Source organism: Chanos chanos, chromosome 3 (assembly GCF_902362185.1).
Source record: "Chanos chanos chromosome 3, fChaCha1.1, whole genome shotgun sequence".
NCBI classification, from domain to species: Eukaryota; Metazoa; Chordata; class Actinopteri; order Gonorynchiformes; family Chanidae; genus Chanos; species Chanos chanos.
In genome coordinates, this window is record NC_044497.1 from 26251131 (window position 1) to 26267777 (window position 16647).

A 16647-nucleotide genomic window follows, 5' to 3' on the forward strand; every position below is an offset into this window, starting at 1 on the left:
TTGTAACCCGCAGTTCTCTCATTTTCTTTCTTTCTAAGCTCTTTCTTAGGCTCATATCCCTTAGCTTCTTTAGTATGGCAAAATACACAACCCTAGAGATGAGAATAAAAACAAGCCGGTATAACAGAGGTTGCGTTTATTTATTCGTCTCTCTGGCCAGTGTGTTCTGATACACATTATGGACAAAAATATTGTTTGTCATGATTAAAAAAAAAAAACAATAAAAAAAAAATCGCTTTTCAGGCCTCATTGCCATAGAACTATGTGAAACTTGGAAATGTGAAAATGTGAAACTTGAAAATCAATCAGACTTTAAAAAAAAATTGTAAGATAATAAATAATGATATCACATGACAATGAATAAAAACAACAAACTCAATATATATATATATATATATACAGACATGCCCGTACAGTGGTTTAAAAAAAGAGTTTCTTCATGTCCGTTGATCATATTTGGCAAACAAGACGGTTCAAAACTTACAATTTAATGTGTCTATTGGCCACTTTGGTAAAGAATGGCATATGATCATAATACAGTCTGAGTGCCTATTAATCCTAACACTGTGATGTCATGTTATAATATCTGATATCTAGTGACATTACAAGGGTTGTAACAGTAGGGGTTTTTTTTGTGCAGTGCGTGCTCACAAACCTGTCATTTCTACTTAATATCAACTAATATTTGGGAATCCAAGCAGATCTACATGTAAAAAGAAAATAAAACATGTAATGCTTTTTGTTGTTATATTGCAGGGTGTAAAACTATCTACAGTGATGAAGAAAGCAAGGCAATATGATCCTAAAGAGAAAGCACATTACTATTGCTTTGGGTTTCAAATTTATGTCAATGACACATTTATGTCCAGTGTTACTAAGCGCAGTTAGAAAGCCTTCTGGTCTTCAGGGATAGCCAAACTAACCAACCCTATTCTAGCTCTGATTAAGGCGAGTATCTGTCAGTGACAGTGCAATTGTAAACTACTGCCAAATAAGCCATTTATCGACACTATTCTGTATGCACAAGAAAAGTTAGGAGTGCGACTGTAATTCATGCTCATTTTCTTCTCAGTGGAAAAAAATGTATCAACATTGGCGATATGATTTCCCAAAGGGGATAATACAGGTTCTCTATGCTGCACAAAAGCAGTGCTTTCCAATCTCTAAGGTTTGACAGTAAGTTAACTGATACTATCAGGTGTGTTAGTGTTGAGTTTGAATAGTGTTGAAATAGTCTAGTATCCTGGAACTGGCATTGGAAAACACTCTAATAAAGCATAGAGCAAAGCAGCTTCAAGAGCCCCAGTAATCCCAGTAAAACACCACCTACTCAACATGCACGATATGTCGTACCTTTTCCCAAAAGCTTCCGAGGGCAAATCCTGAACCTAAACCCAGAGAACGCTAACAAGCCCCCATGTAGCATTTAAAAATATACATATATATATATAAACAGCCATTAGCTATTTTAAGTCACAATGAAATAAAAGTGAAAGCACAGAAGCCAAAAGTAAAGAGTAAAGTAAAGGCAGCGATCAGTAACAGTAGTAGAGCTGGGACCGGAGGCCTCTGAAGGTGTCGTCGTTCTGCTCCCCCTCAAAGAGCGAGGAGTCCGGGAGAAGCACCCCCTCCAGAGGGTCCGGCTGGCAGAATTCCACCACAAACTCCTCTTCGGACTCCAGCAGCGTGCGGGACCAAGCCGACAGGTCAAGCTGGCCGGCCACACCTCCATACACCTCCGGCAACACCGAGCGAGGGATAACACGGTGCAGGGAAGCCAGGTCTGAGCCATGGAGGACATACTAAGAGAGGAAAAAAAATATAATATGTGAATTACCTTGTTAGATATTTAGATACACTGTCATATTAGATACATGACATACACAATTAAAACAACAACTATCTTTAAAGGAACTAAAAGCATTTCAAAGAAGAAGAGTTTTCAGCTGGTAGTTAACATACTAAACAAAGTCAGAACAGTGACTGGCAAATGTATAATCCTTTCTCCCGCAACACAGGTTTTTGACAACAGCACATTTGAAATTTCCTATGCACAGTGAAAAGACAGGACTGTCAGAGAGAGGAGTCACACTGACAGTTTCATACAGCAACCAGAGTTAATTAAAGAATCCTGCCACATAACACAACTCCAAGGTCTAAAATACAAAAACATTTCCCAGAGTTTTCATCTTGAAATACTGGTACCATAAAAGAGAAGTGGGGAGTGTTTAGTTGCATGGGTGGAAAAAAAATACAGGCTTTCCATTTTGAGCAAACTTAATTGGTAGAGCGGGAGGAGACAAAATCAGAAGAAAAACATAGGGAAGAAGAGTGCTTACCCTCTCTGCCATTTTCTCCTTCAGGAAAGGCTTAATTATGGCAAAAATACCCTTGAATATCCGTGGCTCATTTATAATGTGGACAGCTTTTATTCTAATTGGAAACCCATCCTGAAACGCAAAAATCAGTTTTACTAAGAATCTCTGTAAACAATAGAGCAAAAGAAACCAGTGTCAGCCAGACAAAAAAGTTCATCTAGAATATCTTCATTTTCAAAAGCATCCCTCACTTTCAAATGCAATCTAAAACACTAAGTGTTTATAAAACGAAACAATTGTTTGGAGAGAAACATCCTAGGCATCTCAGTTAGCGTGACTCAAAAATCAAAAACTTACCTGAAGAATACCAACAACCTTTTTGGCAAGAAGAGGCCCGGGATTGGAGGCCTGGGACAAGCCTACTCCAGTGTAATCTACAAGGATAACTATTCCATTCACTTGTGTCTCTTCAGGCTGAATCAGCCTCTCCAGTGTCAAGTAAATGGCCCTTATGTTGTCCACAAATGGATAATCATTAGGCTTCCATTTACCTAAACACAAGCAGAGATGGGATTCTTCAATGCAAATACACAAATACATTCATACTGTAATTGCTGGAGGTTCTTACTGTCAGCCTGAAACACGACGACAGAATAAAACCCTGGGTGAACTCTGCATGAGTTATGTTATTTAGGCTAAGAATGTTATTCCATTGGCTGTTAAGTAGGTCAAAGCTTTAAAACAGGCAAAAGTTTCAGAATCTGACTGACGGGTCAGTCTGCCGTGAACCAGACAGTGGTCACCATGGTGATTCTCAGAATCAGCGGAGTTTTTTTTTTTTTTTTAAGTGATGATGTATTTGGCATTCAGCCATGCGAATAATTCTGTAGTTGCGAATTTTACACAGTTTCTGAAACATGGGAGCTGAGTTTAATTTCAACAACACGTTGAAACAACTTCCTAAGATTGTAGGGGAGTATACAAGAATGATTTTCTAAAAATACCCCCAAGATGGTTTGCATTTTTGTGGTGGCTCAGACGGCCACACAGGCCACATTAGAGGCAAAACAGACGCCATTCAGGGTTTGTTCTTTGCTTTTGTGTGTGTGTGTGTGTGTTTTGGGGGAGGAGTAATAATACTTTTAGTGGACCAAAAAAATCATATGGGTGCAAATTAATACTTTCTAAGAATGCTTACAATCTGAGACTTAGCTCTAAGCCAGAAAAATTGTCAGAAATGTAACAGAACGGCCCTAATAAGAGATTTTTTTTTTCTTTGCATCACTGGATTGCTGAAATAATTTGCTGGAAACACTGGAGATGGACTCTGCAGATTTGGAAAGTTCTGCATGCCATTTCTACCACACAACACAGAGAGCATGCTATCTTGAAAGACAAATGACAAAATTTGTATACAGGCCTGCTCAGGTACTTACCTGGCCGCAGACACAAGATGTAACGCCCTTGAGGGTCTGGATAGGGCAGTACAGTGAGGAAACCCTGGTCTAGCACATGCCTCACTGTGGATGGCTTCAGGTCCTGGAAAACCTCTGGCCAAGCTCGCCGACTGCCATGGTAATTCAGGAGCAGCTGAAGGGCCCGGTCATAATCAAATTTCCTGGCCCTCAGGAACCGCAGGAGAAAGGCGTCGTCCAGACGAGTCCTTAAATTCGGCTGCTCCTTCAGAATCATGTCCCTCAAAGCCTGCACATCCCTCAGCCTCCATTCCGGCTTCTCCTGGAGCTCCTCTCGTGCCTTGGCCACCAGCTCGGGAGTCAGAGTGCAGGAGTAGATGTGTGGTGGAGGGCCTGGGAAGGACACGCTCGCCCCCTGTTCCGTCGGATGACCTGCATCGATGTGACCATTCTCCTCTGCCATGAGCTACTTACATTAGACACAGAAAGATAAAAGAGAATAAATACCTGTATCAGACACAGATAGACCGTGCAATTAACCACTTACAGCAGATATATACTGGACAGAACAACTACCTATACCAGACACAGAGAGATCAAACAGAGTAACTGCCTATATCAGACACAGAGTTAGCATGTACATTAACTACCAAGAGCAGACACAGAGAGATCGTGGGATAAGTACCTACAACAGACATATACTAGATAGAATAACAACCCATGCAAGACATAGAGAGATTCAATAGAATCAGAGCGAACAACGGACAGGGAGCGATATAGAAAGTTAAGAACCAGAAACAGAGTGCAAGTGGAAGAAAGTTAGCACAATCAATTATTTTCAGTTCCTCGTACGATCTTTAACAATTTGATGTGATTACCGAACCAAAATGTCAGCTCTGAATTGAAGAATGACAAAAAGATTGTGTCTAAGTATGATATGCGGTAATGTCATTTGTTTAGATTCATAAAGGCTAAAAATTAACAATGAATGAACAATCCACCTGCATGTTTGCATCACAATCAATCGGGTTTGACTACCCGAGCAGCAGGTCGTGTAGAAAGAACTGTGGGATTGAGTAGCGAAACAGATTATTTACTGTTTAAGGTGGACACCACATAAACCACACGTATTCAAGGTACCTTTTTCTTAAAGTGCCAGTTTCCCTGTGACACCGTTTCTGTAAAAGAAGACAAATAAACCAGCTCTGCCTACAAGGGTAACCTACCTTGGAAATCCGAAGTCAATTCCGTGTGCAAGAAAACAAAGCATTTTCATTGGTTACTCAGTAGCATGTGATTGATTGCGTTACAACTACAGCTGAATCGGATGCGTCCACACATACTTAATAACGGGATGCAGGTCTAGAAGAGGACGGGAGTACGATGATGCTTGTCCTTGTTCATAGAAAAGCGGTCATATTTGCCGAATTACTTCTTCCAAAAATTTTTCTGGCATGCACAGAAACTTTGTATCATACAACATCATCTTGGCTCGAAGCAGTAAAATGGAGGTGGATAAAACACCGTAGTTTCAGTTTTGAAAGAGTAGGCTAATGACTTATAAATTTTAGCTAAGTTTTTGGACTTGCGTACATCTGAGCCATAGGGGAGAATGCTTTTCCTCGTGGATAGATTACTCAGTAGAGGAACATATTAAGATTTCTTTCGTACCTTATCAAGACCTTTCCTATCGCATCAAAGGTATCCAGTACTACTGCCATAAAACGAACTTTAAAATAAAAGAAAGGACATCCTTTGTTTAAGTCCGTTCAAAAGATAATATTAAGTCACTATATACTATTGAATCACAAACTAAATCTCATCACAAGATTTCTTTGGCGACCTTTGTACTATTTCAAACCTTTTTGTGTAGACCTCATTTTGTTAGTAGGTTTACCTTAAACAACGTTAGATGGCGCTATTATCACGAGTGTGTGCTTAAACCCATGGTTTATGTGGTCCTCAGTTTAGTCACAGAATACAGCTGTAACCTCTGAATTCATTTTAGCAAAAGCAAGTCGTGTAGTAAGTAATAGATGCGAGTTACATGACACGTTGTGCTACAGTTTTTTTTTTTTTTAGGAATAGACTGGAGACAGCTTGGTTTCAATTTTGTTGGTGGTTGGTGTCAGTGCTGTAGCCACATAATTATGACTTATGTTGTTGTTGTTGATGCTGCTTACTCATAACTGTTGCACACGAAAGCTCTTGACATAGAGCATATGAAAGAGTCGCTGAAGTGACTGATAACGAATGGCTTGCGTGAGAGCACACTGATAGAAAGGCATATAAGATTTTTCCACCCATGAGAAGGACCCCTGGGAGGATTCTAAGGAAGGCGTCTAGTTTTCTCTTGATCAAGAGCTCGACCTATCTTGAATTGCTTTATGACATTTTATCAGCCCGAAGTAATACACACCCTTCTATATCCTTGACCATGCTCTGCCACGTCGGCCATTGGTTTTATCATCTTGTTTTTAAGGCTTCAAACCTTTACAGCCTGACCCGATAAGATGGCGTTGAGACAGCGCGTTCGTCACGCATTGGGCAACTTGTCTCTCGGCTAACTTTTGGATTTCAAATACTGATCAACAGTCTAAAGTGAACTGAATGTTAAGGTGAGGGCTAAATTAATCCAAAGTAGCCCGACAAATCAAGCAAAACCGCACAGTTAGCATAGACGTCGACAGTCATCGTTCGAGCTTGGTGTACCCCAGAAAATTGCTCATTTCATCCCAAGATACCTGAAGATTTCTAAACTGATATTTGCAGAACAGTTAACGATAGCAAAATTGTTCTCAGAGATAAAAGGACATCCCTGCAGTTACGACATTAGTCTGGTTTACCAACACTAATGATGAGTAGGCTGTGTAATTACACTCATTGCACAATATTTCAGAGCATGTTATATCCAGCTATCTTGAAATATGTTCTAACGATGTCTTGGTTGTTCAGTTTACATAAGAGCAATTTTTTATATATGATGCTTATAGCCTAATTATAGATTGCCAATGAAAAAAAGTACATAAGTGATGAAAAGACAAGGTTGAAAGAAAGAACAGTACTACATAGTATAAAAAATGACTGCTTGACATTTAATTTCAGTTCACATTAGAAGGTTTGGATCAGCGGTCTCCCTGCAGGCAGTAGTGCCAAGGCACTGTTCATTCAACAGCCAGCAAACAATACGTTGCGACTAAGAACACTACTTTAGTCAAACACACACACACACACCTAACAGATCTATTTATTAAAATGACATTCAAAACTAGTAATGAAAGCAACCATGACATTCTCTCTCAAAACATTGGCCAGATACTTGCTAGTCACAGTTACAAAATATATGAAGCAGTTTTACACATTTTTGCATAATTTTAAAAACTGGAAAATCTCTTGTAATCCAGTACTTCAAAAGAGACTATGCCAGTGTAGCAATAAACACACAGATATTATATTTACACATTTCTGAGTGTGATGCTCAAGGGGAAAAAATGAACAACCACAAAGAAACAGGATAAAAAAGGGATACATGTGAAAACATCAAAAAAAATGTATTTCTGGAACTTCAGTTCTATGATATTATACCTCTTAAAAAGCTATGGGTGATCCAAAAAGACAAAGAGAGACACACAACATACTTTTACACTCCTTTCCATTGGACTTCTGACAGTTTTGGTAATTAAAATATTTCCAAGGCACATGGCTGGTATTCACAACCTGAAAGAATTAACCGTGGCAATGCTGTATCCAGCTGTTAAAATACTGTACACTAATATGATCATCTGATTCACCTCAGATGTAAGGCCTGCTTGTAACATTCATGAAATTCATAACACAGACTCTAATAACCGACATAGTTTACTTATGACCCAGTCTCACTTGTTAATATCATCGTATCTTCTACGGGAATATAAATATGTATCACTATAAAAACACATTGCCTACAGATGAGGTCAGCTAAACACAACAAGGACCTGGTCATATATTGTTAATGGGGATGAGCTCCTGTTGTTTTCTACACATTTATTTTTAGTCTATCATTTTTCTTATTGTACAGCACGTCACAGAGACAGAGATCTGGCAGGGACTACATTGTTGTATTCACTTAAAATTACAAATACCAATAAAATATATATTTTTGTATTTGCTTTGTACAGTCAGCTACAAAAATAATAGCTTGTGAATATTTACGTGCCAGTTGTATTGTCCTGTTCAGATGCCTGTGCAAAAAACTTTTTTTTCTTTTTGTCATTGGCCCAAACAGACCTTTAATGTGTGTGTTAAGTAAGAGAAATTCACTAAATACTAGAATGCTGTATTCTGAAGTGGGAGTTTAAATGGCTTCTTGTTTGGTGATAGTGGGTTGAGGAATGGAGGTTGGTTGCTTGGGAACTGTTGCTATAACACCCTGAGCCAGTTTGTAGTGTTCAGAGCTAGAGGCTGCCGGGGGTGATGGGATAGGAGTCTCCGGAGTGGCTGCAGTGAAAGAGAGAGAGAGAGAAGATCCATTGAATGTGGTTCCCCTTCAGAATATAACTGAGAATATAACCCCACAATTTCCCCTGAGCTGACATATTCACAGGGCAGTGTAACACTGGAAAGAAAGAAACCATTGGTGGACGTGAAATAAGAGCTCTTATGAAATTTCTGAAGGCATTAAAAACGGGAGAGAAAAAATAACAGTGGCGTTCTTTTACCAAGTAAGCCTGATTAGTCTCCACGAAGCTAGAAAAGGATTACTCCAAACAAGCCTGTTTGTCCTTCCAGCTACCTGACTCTCCCACTCTTCAGAGTGTACACAGTTTGGAGAGAGCCTAGCACAGCTGAGCCAACAAGTCCCACCTGTATTACTCTAGAAGATGTTCAAGAGATCAGACACTTACACATCTGTCCATTGTGAATTGGAGTGGCCATGTTGCTGGTCACAATGACATTGTTGCTAAGGTGTTCTTGAACCAGGTGTGGATGCAAAGAATGAGGAGCATGTGGGGCCTCGTTAGCTGAACCTGGAGCGAGAGTTGGAATTCGTTAGAGCTGTGAGATGCAAGTTTGTGAGCAGGGGTGCAGTGGGGTGTTGTTTTACAAAAGTAAATTTGAAAGGCATTGCAGCATTAATGGTTGTCCCTTTATGCATGGCTGTGTGACATCATTAGCCAGGCCTGAAGTTAATGTGCAGACATTTATTGGCCAATAGATTTGTTATCTGTCCTGTCAAATGCATAAGTGATATGCTGGCCTTACAGCTCTTTGGTTTCATCATCATATGTGGCAAAAGGGAAAATGCGTGTTGGAAAATTAGGTGAAGGCCATTTGCGTTTTTATAAGAGCCATTTTAAGGCTGTGATCACAAAATTAGTGAAACATGTTTTATACACATATTAAGAAAGATCAGATTTGGAGCTAGTTTGCTGGCTTTTGTAACACTTGATTAATGTTGTAAAACTGATATCCCTCATAAAATGTCTACTAAGTATGTGTAAATGTAAAAGATTCCCTTTACTGAACTATGCTATATTTTCTGTGTGATTCTCAATTTGAGTCGATGGTTGAATTAGTCCGAAGCGTGTGGCTCAAAATTAGGCTAATCTTTTTATTCATCCTTACCTCCGAGAAGCATTTCTTGGAGCAGGTTGTCTATCTTGGCCATTCCGAAGAGCTTAACAAATTGGATTTGTTCAATCATCTGCCAGGTTATGCTTTGGAGCGTGGGTAACAGCAGCAGTAGTTCGCCGAATCGCCCCCGCGAATCGTACTGTCGGTCGTTGATATAGTCTTCCAAGCTAACCTGCACCTGGTAGCGCATCCGTTTGATCTTCCCTGGGTCGCTTAGTCCTTTGGCATCTGTGGCGATGGGTACATAAACCTTTCAGAATACGCCCCGGGATGGTGAATTTGTCAAAACGTTTTAGAAATTCGTTGAACGAATTTCAACTAATCATAGCGATAGAATAATTGTTTTGTTCAATTTTGCATAAAGTTATGCTGCCTACCTGGGTCGAAGAACACGATGGCTTTCAAGCAGGCATATTCATTGTCGTCTATCTGGAGCTCCTGGAACGGTAAGACCAGCTCGTCCAGAATCCTCACAGCCACCCGACTGACCTCCAGTTCCGGACAGTTACGAGGAATTATGTGGTCATTGCCTGGATTAAACAGAAAAAGAGTCAATTAGAGCCATTTTCAAGACCATGCAAGTGTATTAAAGCTAATGCTAAAAGTTTCCCAAATGTCTTACCCAATAGCAACAGGTCTTTATACAACATTGACCTTTTGGCAGCCCCAAGTAGGAGATGCTCTCCAGCATGAGCGCGCAGTAGAGCCACCTTAGACAAAAGAAACATTTAATTTCTGTTAGTGATATGCAACAAGTGCTCTATGAAATTGTGTAAAAAAAATTTACTTGTGCAGGCAAGCACAGCTTTTTGTCCCTTTGGGAGTTTGTTAAGGGATAACAACATAAAAACAACATTTAATTGTCTTCTCAGCAGGTGCAGGACTGTCAACATAGAAATACACAGAAAACGTTTTTATCACAAAAAAATTCTTTAAGATGTACATTTTAAAATTTATTTTGAACTTCTGTAGTCCTCGACTATCTTGTGACTTGTGATGGTAGTTTTCATCAGGAATAATAAGTTCAAGGAGCAAAACAGGTTCACACAATGTGTGTCTGAATGTGTCTGTCTGTGTGTGCCTGTGTGCGTGTGAGTATGTGACTGTGTATTTATGTGTGAAGATGCACTTTCTAGCTTTCTCAGTCAGTCGACATCCACAAATCAGTTACCATGCCAAGGTGCTTTGGACGTTAATGATTCTGGGCATCTCACTCTGAAATGTGACTTTAAAACCAGCTCATCACATTCTAACCTGACACATCAAAATACATTAACTTATCCTGACCAAGGATTTTCCAATCTTAAATAGCTAGTAACATTTCTCCACTGAGTGTGCTGTAAACATCAACCTCAATCCAGATTATACTACAATTGGAATATTCTGGAGTAGTCTTTTAATCCATGTATATGAGTACCCAGTACCATGGTCACATATGTATCTATGAAGCCACTATTTATTCTTGATGATGTCTCCCTGAAATGCATAAGAAATCCTTTCACTTCCTTCAAACAAACCCTTGTGTGTTGGATTCAATGAGTCCTCAGTGCTGAGGAGGTAAGAGTAGACAAACCATATTTGTGACTGTGAACTATTTAAAAGCGGTTTTAACTCTAGTTAACTCGATGTCATTCTCGACTCACCTGATCGTCCAAAGGAAGGTCACAGAAGGCAGGGATGTATTTTGCCCATTCCACCAACACCAGCAGCTGCTGTTTCATTGACTCACACACATCTGTGATGGTAGCGATCTTCTTCGTTCTGATGTCACCGTGGATAATGGGGCCAGGTGAGGAGATCTGTGGTGAGATACAATCTATGTTAATAATGCATGTTGGTATAAGTGATATATGTGTGTTATATGTGTGCAGTAAAATGATCAGTATCTTTTGTTGTGTCACTTCAGACCAAAGATTCACTGCCTGTAAGGTGTATGTAAGGATGGAGATCTGAGCAAACATTCTGAAGGTGTTGCAGAACAGGAATAGAAATTCAATAGGTCGTTGTATACCTGTCTGGACAAGACATCTGCTTGGATGAGTGCATTAATGGATGGTAAACTGCTGTCCTCATAACTGGACCTCCGTGTGCTGATTCTGTCTCTCTCATTCTGTACCGCTGAGAAATGCAAAGAAAAGTCATGTTAAGTCAAAAAGGTTCAGTTCTCTCTCTCTCTCTCTTTGTCTCTCTCTCCCTCTCTCTCTCTCTCTCTCTCTCTCTCAAATGCAGTCTCTCTCTAATGCAGTTATCAGTTAGTTCCAGACAGTTTGTACAACTAATCCTGATAGCAATGATGGAGAATATTAGCAGTCTTAGTGAGGGGGGAGAGTACGCTCAAGGTTGTGCTGTTTATCAACATGGAGTTATGATTCCTTCAAACTGTTTGCTCAGCACAGACTAGTCATAGACTTCAGTGCTCATTGGAGTGAACATTAACAAAATCTCTCTCTCTCTCTCTCTCTCTCTCTCTCTCTCTCTCTCTCTGTCCACACTGTTGCAACATGTCCCATACACGTGTTGCCCCCCCCCCCCCCCCCTTCAGACTACACAGCACAGTTGCACAGTTTCTTTTCAGCTTCTTTTCTGTTTTTATAACTATGGTGTTTTTTTACAGGGTACGTGTTCACTTAAAAGATGTGTGGGTCTAATGCCCTGTTTAACAGTTACTTGCATGAGCAGGGTATAAATAATCTCATTGTAATCTTTATAGTACCTTCTTTTTTCATTCCGGCCCGGAAACACTTCTTCAACCTACAGTATCTGCATTGATTTCGCTTGTCTTTGTCCACTATGCATTGTCTGTTGAACCTGTGACAGCAACAACGCAAAGAAGCCATTAACAGTTACAATATGTGAGCATTTCATCCATGGAAAGAAGTGTCGTAAAAGGTGACTGATAATATCAACAAAGTGACCAATCATATTAACATGTGTGTGATTTCTGTGTAATCTTTGGGAGGGGATTGAGACAATGTAGTGCAAGGCTGAGTAAACACTGAGAGATGGAGTGCTGTAGAGGAAGGGTCTCTGACCTGCAGGAATACATGTGGTTTTTGCGCACACTCCGTCTGAAGAAGCCCTTGCAGCCGTCACAACTGGAGGCTCCATAGTGTTTTCCGGTCGCCCGGTCTCCACAGATAGCACACAGGGTGCCTGCCCCCAGGTGGTTGGGGGCATTCATGTTGGCACTCTCAGCCGGAGAGGAGTCTGAAATGGCAGATGTCAGTCATCAAATTCACAATTTGCTTTTTTGTCTGTTTGTTACTTGTTTGAGTGTTTTTTTTCCTTTGTGGTTCTTGACTTCTTTCCCCAGTTGTGCCAGTTTTAAAGGGCAAGATAATGAAGTGCTAACATTGTTTTTTGGGATCACTGTTTTTTGTCTTTTAACCCTTTATAATAAATGTATATATGTAAATATAGAGATTAGTCATATCTTATAAACAATAATTAATTGTTTATAAGATATAACTAATCACTTTGAAACTCATACATTCACATATGAACTGAAAGGGTAGAAATAGGGAGAAAGGTCACAAAGAATTAAAATACCTTGTAACCGCTTTTACACAAAAATCAATTCTCTGTAAATCATCGTGGTGACCATATGTTGAAGAGGACTGTTTGCTATGTAATCCCATAGTAATTATGACTAAAACCTGCAAACGAGCCAATCAAAAAAAAAATCCCTGCTGATATTATGGCTCAACAAATCTGCATCTACAGAAAGCCTTTCACATATAAAACAAAGAGCACTCTTGACTTATGAGTAATTAGTGATTTAAATACTTTCCCTCTGCAGTTGGGCAGAGTTGCATCCGAACTAATGTATTCAGCACGTCTCAGTGCAGCTGGGTAAAAAGAACTGTTTATCTTCCCTTGAGCTCTCAGTAGAAGTGTAACAATCTTGTGCATCAGCATTGACCATAGCACTGGCTTTGTTTCATTAGTATCATAATGAATGCTTTGTCTTCATCTGGGAAAGACTTGTACATTTTTTACTCAGGAGGTGACAACAGTGCAAAGTGATTGCATTAAAAACCAATCCTGGTACAGGAGCTGATCAAAGGAGGGCTTCTCTTCCATTTCACTACTGCAATCTGTTATTGGCTGACTATCTGACGGGGAGCATAGATTTGTGACAAGATTACATTCTCCTGAAATACCTGAGTTTAGGCTGAGTAAATCCTACGACAGTCAGTCAAGTATTATCACAGTATCTGTTGACTGTCAAAGAAGAAACCCTTCAACTCAACACCATTCATGTATTCCTCAGTGAACAGCAATCAGCTGTCTCTATCAAACAACATTGTATAGAGATAGTTATTAAGAACTGTGTCATGTATCAGTCATATTAATGTAGAGTAGATCAGATCAAGGCTGAAGATCATGCATGTACCTTGATCCACAAACCCACACACCTTTAACCTTACAGAAATGTTCTGCAGTCATGAGCAAAACCTGCATATGAATAAAGGATATTTAATGGATACAGCTATTTCCACTGCTTGTTGAAGAGAATATCTCATGAGAGGGTAAAGACCTCTCGACGCAGACATGGGAGACTACCCAGCAAAGCATTTCCCTGACATTGTCTATGATCAATAGGCATTTAGCTTGCTGTCAAACCTTTTTTTGTGTGGAAATATTACCCCAGGCAGTTATTTTATCTGCTACAAAAAACCCGTGTGAGAACATGGGAAAGATGAGATATACGAGTTTACACCTACAGTTTACTTAATGTAACACTGTCTAAGAAAAATGAAATATGATCTAAACCATAACAGTCTACGTGCCAGAACATGCTATGTTCCACCACAAAACCAAAAGCTTTGCAGATTTATGACAAATCCAACCTTCAGATGTTTTTTGTACTGCACTGTCAGGTACAAAATATGTCAACATAAATGCTTGCCTATCTCCACTGTTCCAGTAGGACTGAAGTAGAACAGGAAACATTGGTCCCAGTGACTATAAAAAATCAGCAACCTTATAAAGCTCCATCAATGTAACACGTATCCAAAGTTTTAGTAGCCCATATAAGTAAATGAAAGGTCTCAAAGTTCACTAGAAAGACCCAGGTGCATGACTCACCTGTGCTCATGGTGAGCACTTGCATGTTCTCAAACTCCAGAGTGGTGTAGGCTGGGTCCAGGGCCTCGCTGTAGTCTGCCATGTCCATGTCTACTAGAGCTTTGGATAGACGCATTCTCAGCTACCTGACACAGGGGGGAAAGACTTGTCCTCTCTCCGGAGAGTGGACCCCCCCACCCATTGGGCCAAACCCCACCCCTTCTGAATGACAGGGGCCATATCCTCTAGGACAGAGGGGTGGCTGCGAAGAGCCTCGCTGTGATTGACAGTCGAGGCTTCCTCCCAGGCCACAGCCCTGTGCTGGAGCGGGCTGGCCCTTAGCTTAATGATTGACTAACTTCTCTAGTGCAAAATTGGAGTTGTTCTTTTTTTTTCATTTCAGGTAGATAAAGATGAATTTCTCTCTCTCTCTCTCTCTCTCTCTCAATGGATGAGTGCTTCTGTATTTTGGAGCCGTAAGACACCCAAGCTCAGCCAAACTGGTTAATGTAGCCATTCATGACTGTGTTGTCCAGCAGTCTTAGACAGTTTTAAGTTTCTGATATGCCTTACCTCTATAGCCTACTTTGTGATTTTTCTTCCTTGAGATCAATACATCTCTCAAACAAACACAAGAGTAATGCGTAATGACATACTATGTTGAAAAGGGGAGATGTTTAGATCACCAGGAGATCTATTGAAAAGTCTTTGTCTGATGGAAACTCCACAGTCCTTCATTTTTCCCCATATGCACATGTTATGTGTTTGCTAAGTCTCTGTTAATTCTAACACAATAAACAAGAGCAGTAACTCTCTCAGAGCGGTAATAGAGATCCTTTATGTAAAAGAGCTTATTGTTTGCTAAAAACACTGTATACACACGTGATACACAAGTCTGGTCCAACAGCATAGATGAGAGCCTTTGATAGCTCTAGTGTATGTCACAATTAAAGACCCATTGTAGAAGAGTGAGTGAAAGATGGGGTTCTCTATAATCTTTCCCCTCATATTTTAAGGCTGGTTTGGAGCCTGGGGTTAATGCTAAGACTGAAGGGATTACAAAGCTCTGAGCACCGAGAGGTTGGACCAAAATAGAACAAATTTAGGATAACGGAATCCTGTTTTGGTGGCCCTCTGCTATGGACCCAAGGCATGATTATAACTTGTGTCACTGTTTCAGGGGGGCAGTTTCTTGTAAAACTCTAGACAAACAGTTTCTGATAGCACTCTCCCTGTAGACCCATAACACAATTTTCTGAGACCAGTCTTTTTTTAAATGAGAGATTACAATATATTTGCTATTACGAAGAAAAACAGAGATGTACCAGTTACGCAAAAACAAATCACAATTACGCAGGTAAAAGAGCCATGGCAAACAAAGTAGCTCTATTTGAAGAAGGGAAAGTGACAGTACAAAGTAATAGGTCAACGTTCTTCAGTTCACAGTGTCCTGGAGGCCAGTAAAACCAGGCTGATGAACCTCACAGCAGCCTACACACAAAATAGAGGGAACATTCATGGAGCAAAAGTGCTTGCCAAGCAAGCAAGCCTAAACTAGATATCAGTCACTTCAAAACTACAAGACTACAACACAAATCACACTGTGTGAATCAGCCTGATGAAAAAAGAAATCTTTGAAATCCCTCGATGGTCTTAAATGTTTTTGGTGCAGCTGAAAATCTCAAATGAAAAGAGTTGAAATTAGTCTTGAAAGTCAAGGCTCTGCATTTGTGAAGAGCTTATGCTGAAGATAATTGATGAGCTATTTTATCCGACTCTGCAGATAAGATTCCCCTTAGCAGTAACTGGTCTGGATTTGGTATACTCATCTGGAATTTGCTGGAAAACACCTAAACTCACAGGACAACTGGATATGTACATATGTATAAGTGATGAAGAACATATTCAGAGATGGCTTCTGTCACTTTTAAAACATCATTTTTTGAAAAATAAACAGAAAAAATATATAATTAACACAAGAATTATAATGTAACTGGAGTGTGTTTTACTGTTCATTTAGAGTGATGTGTTGTCTATGCAGGCTCTCATAGTGGAGGGAAGATATAGGTGTTTTCTGTGGACACTAACAGGAAGGACACTAACAGGGTTGACATGGTTGAAGTTGATAGTTCACAACGGTTGGTTAAGTGGGTTTTTTAAACATAAAATAAATGTGAAAGCGACAATCTTTTTTTTTTTTTGCTCAAAGTCCTCTCCCAAGTAGTCAGTGT

At 39.9% G+C, this 16647-nt stretch overlaps 2 protein-coding genes across 3 annotated transcripts; both read right to left on the bottom strand.

Annotated features, from left to right (window-relative positions):
* Positions 1 to 1535: 1535 nt before the first annotated feature.
* On the bottom strand, positions 1536 to 4196 carry ttpal (tocopherol (alpha) transfer protein-like). Its single transcript, XM_030768004.1, has 4 exons — positions 3755 to 4196; positions 2676 to 2869; positions 2340 to 2450; positions 1536 to 1802 (listed from the first exon to the last, which is right to left on the bottom strand). Exons 1-4 carry the CDS (start codon positions 4194 to 4196, stop codon positions 1536 to 1538), a joined length of 1014 nt encoding a protein of 337 aa, XP_030623864.1.
* A 2609-nt stretch (positions 4197 to 6805) lies between these two features.
* hnf4a (hepatocyte nuclear factor 4, alpha) lies at positions 6806 to 14568 on the bottom strand. 2 transcript variants are annotated; one of them, XM_030767987.1, is made up of 10 exons: positions 14438 to 14568; positions 12379 to 12553; positions 12060 to 12154; positions 11358 to 11464; positions 10990 to 11145; positions 9969 to 10056; positions 9724 to 9876; positions 9338 to 9574; positions 8617 to 8739; positions 6806 to 8209 (listed from the first exon to the last, which is right to left on the bottom strand). In XM_030767987.1, the coding sequence occupies exons 1-10, from the start codon at positions 14550 to 14552 to the stop codon at positions 8067 to 8069; spliced, it is 1392 nt and encodes a 463-aa protein (XP_030623847.1). In that variant the 5' UTR covers positions 14553 to 14568; the 3' UTR covers positions 6806 to 8066. The 2 variants fall into 2 exon arrangements, with proteins under 2 accessions (XP_030623847.1, XP_030623845.1); XM_030767985.1 differs by having other exon boundaries at positions 6806 to 8256; positions 8613 to 8739.
* Between the last annotated feature and the right edge of the window lie 2079 nt (positions 14569 to 16647).

Coding starts and splice junctions, on each gene's coding strand:
- hnf4a (XM_030767985.1), bottom strand. CDS start 14,552: ATGCGTCTATCCAAAGCTCTAGTAGACATGGACATGGCAGACTACAGC. Junction 10,057..10,989: donor ACCTTCCTTTGGACGATCAG/GTGAGTCGAGAA, acceptor CTTTTGTCTAAG/GTGGCTCTACTGCGCGCTCA. Junction 8,257..8,612: donor CACAATGGACAGATGTGTAA/GTGTCTGATCTC, acceptor TATATTCTGAAG/GGGAACCACATTCAATGGAT.
- ttpal (XM_030768004.1), bottom strand. CDS start 4,196: ATGGCAGAGGAGAATGGTCACATCGATGCAGGTCATCCGACGGAACAG. Junction 2,870..3,754: donor CATCTTGTGTCTGCGGCCAG/GTAAGTACCTGA, acceptor GCTTGTGTTTAG/GTAAATGGAAGCCTAATGAT. Junction 1,803..2,339: donor AGGAGAAAATGGCAGAGAGG/GTAAGCACTCTT, acceptor TTCCTCTCTTAG/TATGTCCTCCATGGCTCAGA.